The 9,601-nt window shown below is 45.6% G+C and overlaps 1 protein-coding gene across 1 annotated transcript; it reads left to right on the top strand.

Moving 5' to 3' along the window:
- Nucleotides 1-1,771: 1,771 nt before the first annotated feature.
- On the top strand, nucleotides 1,772-8,171 carry NXPH4 (neurexophilin 4). The gene is made up of 2 exons (XM_058167944.1): nucleotides 1,772-1,786; nucleotides 7,404-8,171. The coding sequence occupies exons 1-2, from the start codon at nucleotides 1,772-1,774 to the stop codon at nucleotides 8,169-8,171; spliced, it is 783 nt and encodes a 260-aa protein (XP_058023927.1).
- Nucleotides 8,172-9,601: the final 1,430 nt, after the last annotated feature.

Below are 9,601 nucleotides of genomic sequence, written 5' to 3'. Positions count from 1 at the left end.
GGGTGCTGCAGTGGCCTTACTCCTGAGTCGTCCTTTTTGCTTTAGCTGCTCTTGCCTTCTGGCAGCTCTTCGCATGCATGCACTAGGAACAGGCTCCTCCTGTTCCTCTGCCTCTCTGCTGTCTGCCTCTGGAGGTTCCAGAGTCCGTGCATTACTCCCAGATAGCCCTGGCCCCATCTCTGCCTCCAATGCAGAGCCCTCATCCGGGCCTTCCCCTGACTCCAGGACTGACCCATTGTCCTCCCCAGCCTCCTCACCGTCTGACTTTGCTGCCAGCTCCGCAGGCTGCTGGTGGACTACAACAGTGACCACATATCTAACTCATCATACTTCAGATGTCAACACAAATTACATAGGCATTTGAATAGCACTTAGACTTATATACCACTTCACAGTGCTTTCCAACTCTCTCAAGCAGTTTACAGAGTCAGCATATTACCCCCAACCATCTGGGTCCTCATTTTACCGACCTTGGAAGGATGGAACTTGCTGAATCAATCTTGAGCCGGTCAGGATTGAACTCCTGGCAGTCGGCAGAATTAGCCTGCAATACTCCATTCTAACCATTGCGCCAACATGGACTAGTGACATCATCATCGTGTGTTGCCCTTTTGCTGTTATAAGAGTTTGCTGTGGACACCACTGGAAAGGAGAGGAAACTCACGCTCGAGGGTGGAGGGGGGGCAGGAAGTTTCTGCATTTCAAAGACTGTGTGGTTTTTGTTTCCAGCTAAAGTGTGAAAGCAAGAAGGGCAAATTAAATACAAATTTGAAACTCCAGAACGATGCTGCTCTATTTCTGGAAGAGGATTAAATGGTGGCTAAGACACTGAGCTTGTCGATCAGAAAGGTCGGCGGTTCGAATCCCTAGTACAGGCCTTCTGCATGAGCAGGGGGTTGGACTAGATGACCTCCAAGGTCCCTTCCAACCCTGTTACCTTTAAAATGGTGAAAAAAGCTGCGTTCAGAATGAGGATCTCTACCTCTGTTGGCAGCTCCAGACTGCCAACAGATATTTAAGCTTGGCATTTTAAGCGCATTAGGCTGCAATGTAAGTTAAAATGAAATCTCCCATGGGTCATGGGTTAATTCGGAGCCCTTTCACCCAAGGTTGGATTGCCCCAGCTAAAGTGGGAGCAACATCCACTGTGTCTCTTCCAAACGGTTTGCTAATTACAAGGAGACAGTAGCAAATCATTATGGAATATTATGCCTTTCGTCCCATGCCTGAATGATTCATTCATTGCTTTTTTCTTCTGTCTGGCAGAGCAATGGGATTTTAATTTTATCTTGCATCAAGTAGGAGAAAATGTGGTGATGGTTGAATAAACTTACTTGGATGGGAAGCGGCAGAAATACTGTCCTATCCTTCTCCTTCAAACCCCAGAGTTGGGAGTAACAATGAAATAGATAACATGCACACATGTATATGCAAGGGCAAGACTGGGCTTTTAACACAGCTGAATCCAGTTGCTTTGATATGCAGAGAATATATGATGTGTTAGTTTTGTGCATCATTACAGTTAATATAGAAGTGGGCCGTAAGCAGTAGATCAAAGCCCATAGTTGTTTCTGTATAAGAATATTGGGTTCTTTTTCTCATTTCTGTTGGGGGAAAGAAAAGGGAAGGAAGACATTAAGTACTTTGTCAAGTTGTTTGGCACACTCTGGAAGGGAACTCAACCTCATTAGTGTCCCCCTCATTAATATGTGCACTGGAATGCCTACAAATTTTGTGTGTCTCCAAATTTTTATGAGACTCTCCGATCAAGATGCTTGAGGGCCAAGTAAGATGCAGGAGGAGGTGCACGCCATTTAAATAATAATTTTCACACAACTTATTTTTAAAAGTTCTAAAAGGATGGCGGTGGCTGAGTGGCTAAGACGCTGAGCTTGTCAATCGAAAGGTCGGCAGTTCGGCAGTACTAGTGCCGCGTAACGGGGTGGGCTCCCGTTACTTGTCCCAGCTTCTGCCAACCTAGCAGTTCTAAAGCACATAAAAAATGCAAGTAGAAAAATAGGGACCATCTTTGGTGGGAAGGTAACAGTGTTCCATTCACATTAGGCGTTTAGTCATGCCGGCCACATGACCACGGAGACGTCTTTGGACAGCGCTGGCTCTTCGGCTTTGAAAGGGAGATGAGCACTGCCCCCTAGAGTCAGGAACGACTAGCACATATGTGCGAGGGGAACCTTTACCTTTACCTTTAAAAGGACAGCAAGGCGCGGACTTCACGTTTGAATACTCGGAAAATTAATACTGACTAAAACTGACCGGATCTTGCTGTACCTAAATAAAACATACTGAGAATGCCTAGTGTGAATGAACACCTCCAACATTTGCTTTTAAGGAATCATTTTTAAAAGAAGAGGGGAAGTTGCTCTTCTAAAAACTGTATATGCCAAGCAGATATATACCATAGAATTGGTGGCTACTAGGTATATTTGTAGTATGCAGATAGGCAAGGCGTTCTGATCTTTGGGATGAACCACACTTGATGGTAAACAAAATGGTGGATTTAGATGTTCACTCCAGAGGTGGGTTTCAGCAGGTTCTGACCAGTTCCAGAGAACCGGTAGCAGAAATTTTGAGTAGTTCGGAGAACCGGTAGTAAAAATTCTGACTGGCCCCACCCCCATCTATTCTCTGTCTCCCAAGTCCCAGCTGATTGGGAGGAAATGGGGGTTTTGCAGTAACCTTCCCTGGAGTGGGGTGGGAATGGGGATTTTACAGTATCCTTCCCTTGCCACGCCCACCAAGCCACACCCACAGAACCGGTAGTAAAAAAAATTGAAACCCACCGCTGGTTCACTCATTTTTATCTCCTAATTCAGAAGTGGCCAGTATTGCCATTATGGACTGATTTAACCAGGTTTTGCACCAGAGCTGGCTTTTGGCCCTTTCCATTTCCCTCACGGCTTGGGCCTTAAGCTGGCAAAGTTCCCTGCAGATTCAGTCTTCGCTTTTCACTGCCCTTGTCTCTCTTGTTTTAATGAGTGTCCCAGCATGTGCACCCTGTAGTTGTGAACAGCCCTGTCTCTTGTTACTCCTCTCCACCTGCTTAACCAGAATGGCTACGCAGCCTTGTTCATGCTGAGGATTATAGGACAGAGATGGCTCCTCCTTGAGACTTCCTTCCTCAGGGTGGACTTGGTGGCCCAGAAAACACGGACTGACTTGTTGTTCCATCACATCAAGGAAAGCAAGCTGGGTTGGGGGCATTTGTCCAGGTTTTGCAGAACATTTCTGGGGAGCTGCCCCTCACCATTCTGTCCTGTTGTTTCTATCCTCATCCTTATCAGGAAAAGACAGGGGACAGCATGCATGTTTTTCCTCCCCTGGGTGAAGCACAGATAGTCCTCGACTTCCAACCATTCATTTAGTGACCATTCAAAGTTACAATGGCACTGAAAAAAGCGACTTATGAACATTTTTCTGGGGTGGCGCAGGGGTTATGAATACAGTATTGCAGGCTACTTCTGCTAACTGCCAGCTGCCTGCAATTTGGCAGTTCAAGTCTCACTGGCTCAAGGTTAACTCAGCCTTCCACCCTGTTCTGACCCAGCTCCTCAAACACGACAAACCCCCTGAAGTGAACTCAAATATTCCTTTATTAGGAGTCCCAGCAGCCCCAGCAAAAAGTTTCTCTCTCACCGCAGGCTAACAAGTCCGTCTGGCCAGAAGATGAACAGTTGTCTGCCACATCTATTCATCTCCGCCCCCTGCTTTTTATCCCCAGAGCTAGGGTAGGGCTTTGATAGCAGCGGTGGCTCTTCCTTCCCAAGGATCAGCCCATGGATTTCCACTGCTCTCCTCTCCTCTGCCTTCTGTGCATCTGCACGTCAGACACTGGACCCAGCTGTTCCTCCTCTTCCTCATAAGCCACCTCCAGACCTGGGGGCTATTGACTCTCCATCTGATAGCTGATGGATGGCCCAGGCTCTGCCTCTGTCTCTGTCTCTCTCTCTCTGCCAGCTCAATTCCCTCTTCCCCCTCAGAGCTCTCAGGTTGCCTTGATGCTGACCCTGACTCCCAGGCCGATTCCTCCTCTGATTCAGCTGTTGGAGAGGCTGGCGGCCGGCAGGCCACAACACACCCTTCTGAGGTTGGTAAAATGAAGACCCAGATTGTTGGGGGAAATAGGCTGACTCCGTAAGCCCCTTAGAGAGGGCTGTAAAGCATTGTGAAGGGGTATATAAGTCTAAATGCTATTGCTATTTTTCACACTCATGACCGTTGCAGCATCCCCATGGTCACGTGATTTACATTCAGATGCTTGACAACTGATTCACATTTACAACTGTTGCAATGTCTCCCAGGGTCATGTGATCAACTTTTGCAAACTTCTGACAATCAAAGTCAATGGGGAAACCAGATTCACTTGACCCCCCTTGTTACTAGTTTAACAACTGCAGTGATTCACTTAACAAATGTGGCAAGAAAAGTCGTAAAATGGAACAAACTCACTTAACAAATGTTTCACTTAGCAACATAAATTTTGGCCTTAGTTGTGGTCGTAGCTCGAGGACTACCTGTATTAGGCAATAATGGTCTCCTTAATCTCCCAGAGGAGGCAGAGCAAGAACTGGCAGTGGGAAGGCGGGAGGGCTTTCAGGTTATCATTTCAGGACATTATGGGTAGTCCTCGACTTATAACAGTTCATTTACCGACCGTTCAAAATTACAGTGGCACTGAAAAAATTAACTTTTGACCATTTTTCACAGTTACAACCGTTGCAACATCCCCATGATCATGGGATCAAAATTCAGATGCTGGTTCATACTTATGACTGTTGCTGTGTCCCAGGGTCATGTGATCCCCTTTCATGACCTTCTGACAAGCAAAGTCAACAGGGAAGCCAGATTCACTGAACAACCGGATTACTAACTTATCAACCGCAGCGGTTCACTTAACAACAGAAATGTTGGGCTCAATTGTGGTTGTAAGTCCAGGACTCCCTCTACATCCTCCCAGCCATTAAGGATTGCCAGGACTCCCTCTACATCCTCCCAGCCATTAATGACATAGAGATAGAATGACAATTGTTAGCTGTCCCACCCTCTATAACTTTGCCACATCAAGAGTGGGTTTTCTACCAAGACTGAGCTGAACTGGGCATTTGGGACATAGTCTGAGTCTTGGCTCTAATCTCAGGAAAGTTCTGGAAAATAAATAAAATCTGTGTCCCAGGCTTGAATCACTTTCTGTTTCTCCTAGGTCCATGATGGCGAACCTATGGCACGCGTTGCCAAAGTGGCACATGAAGCCATGTCGCCTGGCACACGCAGCCTTGCCATTTTGTGTTCCAGGTTTCTGGCGTGCATGCGCATGCAACAGTCAGCTGTCCACAGGCGCAGCAGTGCCGAAAACTGGTGTATGCATACACACCATCCAGCTGATTGTTGGGTGCGCATGTGTGCCAGAACCAGGAAGTTTGACTTTTCTGGAGTGTGATCCCTTCGCATGCGCGGCAATGCCAAAAATCAGACTGCGCATGCATGCCGGCCAGCAGATTGTCAGGCACGCATGTGCCCTAGAACCTGGAAGTTTGGCTTTTCCGGAGCATGGCTCTGATGAGTGTGCACACGCGGATGTGACATTTTTGTGCGACCTTTTCAGCACTCGGTACCAAAAAGGTTCACCATCTTTGTCCTAGGTTTTGATCGTGAGTTCTTGAGATGTATAGTTGGTCCTAGGAAGTCTCTCTCTGTACTATCATTCAGGACTCGCTATATCTCCTTCATTGTTATTTTCAGGTTTCTTTTCAGCTGGAGGAAGGTTCCATTAAAAAACAACAACAAAGCAGTATTGCAATCCCAGCTTTACCTACCCTACCCGTGAGCCTTTGGTTGCCAGCTGTGTTTGAAAGTCTAGATCCCTACCACCACCACCATGGGTCATCTCACCAGACTTTCCACTTGGAAGGAATCATTCGCCTCTCCATGCCAGCAAAAGCTGCTGCTGTTGTGGTGGCGCCATGCCTGCAAATCAAATAATTCTGCTGTTGGGCAAAGGAATACCATTCATCCATCATGGGATGTCAGCCAGCTGTTGTGTTGGCAAAAAAATGGGGTGGGGGAGAGAAGGAGATGACAGATTCTATGAAACAAACTGAGCTGGAATGCAAATGAAAAAGGCAGGGGGAGTTGGAAAAAGAGAAGAAGATGCCCCCGAAAATGCAAAAAGCCACTGTACTATAAGAATTGATTGCAACAAATCTAAGCTGCTGGGCTTAGCCAGCCTGCTGGTTCATTTAGCTTGGACTCCAGAATTGTGGCAGAATCGGGTGCTTCTGAGAAATGATTAGGAGAAACAGAAGCTGTTTACCATTAGTGGCTTGTTCCCAGTGTCCTACATGTTGGTGTCCATCTAGCCTAATGGCCACTCACATACGACAGTATTCTGTTATTCTTTTGAATTTAACTTAATTTAATTTTGAATTTATGGCGCCATGGTGGCACAGTGGTTAGAATATAGTATTGCAGGCTAATTCTGCCGATTTCCAGCCGTTTGATTCTGATCGGCTCAAGGTTGACTCAACCCTCCATCCTTCCAAGGTCAGTAAAATGAGGACCCAGATTGTTGGGGGCAATAGGCTGACCCTGTAAACTGCTTAGAGGGCCTGTAAAGCACTGCGAAGCGGTATATAAGTCTAAGTGCTATTGCTGTTGCTATTAACTGCTGTATTGTAGTGGGTATGAGTGCCATGAAATTTACTCAGCAGCCTTAAGCATATTGGTATTTTATCTAATGGAGGTCAAATTAAAACATTGATCTCATGGACCTTATTTATCACCATGGTTTTGGCAGCCGTTCTCTGATGGGCCAAAAGCATGCAGTGTGGATAAATATATGCACACATTTGTTGTTGTGAAATTTGATCCAGTTTTTAATTTGCGGTTGTGGGGGTGTTTGTGGAGTTTTGGAATCTTTGTAACCAAATTTCAGAGTCAATATTTTCTGATAGTGTATTCTTTTTTCCTAATCCACACCCTTCTAAGTTTATTGAACTGTTTGAAAAATCAAGGTTGGATCGCAACACAACTGAGGAACATTACTTTGGGAAAACTAGCCTGGAATGAGTCAGAGCATTGCAACCTCCCATTGAGATACTAATATAATATGTCACATACTTTAAATCAGATTTCTCCAATTTGATGTCCTTCAGGTGTATTAGACTTCCTATAACCCTCATTCCACATACCTGTTGGCCACAAGGTTATGGATGATGGTTGATTATATTCTATGCATTTGGAAAGGGCCATGATGGAAGGCAGCTCTTCCATAGATTTCTATATGACTTGCACTCAGCATGATTCAGGCAGGGTGTATCATATAGATAACTGAAGAATCACATAGTGCGCATGAACTAATATAACCTCCTTTGTTTACTTTTTGATAGGTTGTATGCGCCGAGGGCCATGTAACCAAGACTTTGAACTATCTTGAGATGAGTCCTTCAAGTGTCTTGAAGACTGGACCATACGGTAGCTCTTTTAAACCCCACTCACTCAGCCCTGGCCGGATATTTTCCAATGAGCCATCCAAAGCCAAGCTGGACCCTTTTGGTGGTGCAATGAGCCCGTGGGACTGGACCAAGAATCAGACAGCCATGGAACACTTCAATCAGCGAGCCAAAAGGAAGCCCTCAATGAAGGCCGGTCGTACCAAGAAGATCTTTGGATGGGGGGACTTTTATTTCAACATCAAGACCTTGAAGTTTAGCCTCCTTGTGACAGGCAAGATTGTGGATCACATTAATGGTACCTTCAGTGTCTATTTCCGACACAACTCCTCCAGCCTGGGCAACGTCTCCGTGAGCATTGTGCCACCCACCAAAGTTGTAGAATTTGACGTGTTGGTGCCTCCTATCCCCACCCAACATCTCCATCCCCAGCAGTCCACCTTAGCTGAACCGAAGGAATCCAAGACCTTCAATTGTCACGTGGAGTATGAGAAGACCAACCGGGCACGCAAGAATAAGCCCTGCCTGTATGATCCATCCAAGATCTGTTTCACTGAGCATACACAGAGCCACGCAGCCTGGCTCTGTGCTAAACCGTTCAAGGTCATCTGCATTTTCATCTCATTCTTCAGCATTGATTACAAGCTGGTTCAGAAAGTGTGTCCGGACTATAACTTCCAGAATGAGAATCCCTATTTTGGCTGATGGGTGGACTGGGCCTTTGAGGGATGGGGATGTGGGGATGAAATAAGTTGTGATTTTTATCAAGCAGAGAGTCAGAACTTTGGATGACTGGGGAAGAAAAATACGAACTCCCTACCATGCTTGACAGGACAAAAACAGCTGGTTTGGTTTAGGAACTGGATGTTGTTCCATCAGACATTCCACTTCCAGTAGCCAGTGAATTTCCCAGGATATTAGGAAGATGAAGAGTGACCAGAAGGACAATATTGTTTTCACAACTCATTCATCCCCTTTCTGATGCCATTTGTGAGCATCTCATGGGGATTCCCTGCAAGATGAAGAAATAGCTTGCTGTGGCTGTATCTCTTTTGTGCATACATAACCCCTGCTGCTTTGGTAGGGTTCTTACACTGACTACACATCCCTCAGGATCATACCTCCCAGATGGAATGTGAAGATTCGGGTAGCAGTGACAGATATCTCTCTTCCTCAGGCTAAGTCAGACATCATCCAGCTGAGTTCTCCTTGGAATTCCCATATGGCCTAATTGAGGGTGGGGAAATATAATATTAACCAAGTGCGCTCATTCAGGTCTCATCGGATAACATAGAAGAGCAAATGTCAGCAGGGTTGAGGGACACTTGTCCAGGGTGGGAAATCCAGCTGCATGAGCTTTCCTGTTCCAATAAGAAGAGATGAAACGTGGAGGTAGCATCATATGAAATATGGGAATCTCTATCAAGTGGAATTAAAGAGGATACTTGAGATGTGAGTGAGATCATAGCATATGGCATATGCCTGAGCAGAGCAGGAAAAATAGGAAATATGTAAGATAGTATGTTGATGCAGTCAGGACAGTATTGATTGTGTATGTATGTGAGAGAGAGACAGACAGAGGGGGGTGGAGAGGGAGAAAGAGAGAAAGTAGAATCATGACATCCAAGTCGTGTGTAAGACAGTGATTGAAATTAATCAAAAATAAGTATATCTGTGCAAAACCTAGAGCATGTATGTATAGAAATTTGTGTCCCATTAGGCACCTACTTGTCACCTTAGCGACATGTTACCCACAAGATCATCTTGTATGAGTAGATAAGGAGAAACATACAGTATGGGTTGAATTAGGTCTGCACATTTGCAGTGATTGATTCACTTCACTAGATCCTTGATCACAGATTAAAAATTGATTGGCAGGCCCAAGATTGAAAGGCACCCCATGGTGTAACCGGGACAAGTGTAGCAAGTTTTTTCTTCCACTGGATTGGTCGTCTCTCCAATTTTCCTCCTAAATGAACTGGCTTTGGATTTAATTTAGCCGAATAACAGAGTTGGAAGGGACCTTGGAGGTCTTCTAGTCCAACCCCCTGCTCAGGCAGGAAACCCTATAACATTTTAGTCAAATGGTTGTCCTATCTCACAACTTTTGGAGTTTAATTGTTCCACTATGGAAC

The sequence above is a fragment of the Ahaetulla prasina genome, chromosome 2 (assembly GCF_028640845.1).
Source record: "Ahaetulla prasina isolate Xishuangbanna chromosome 2, ASM2864084v1, whole genome shotgun sequence".
In the NCBI taxonomy this organism is placed as follows: Eukaryota; Metazoa; Chordata; class Lepidosauria; order Squamata; family Colubridae; genus Ahaetulla; species Ahaetulla prasina.
This window is presented reverse-complemented; position numbering and strand designations above follow the sequence as displayed.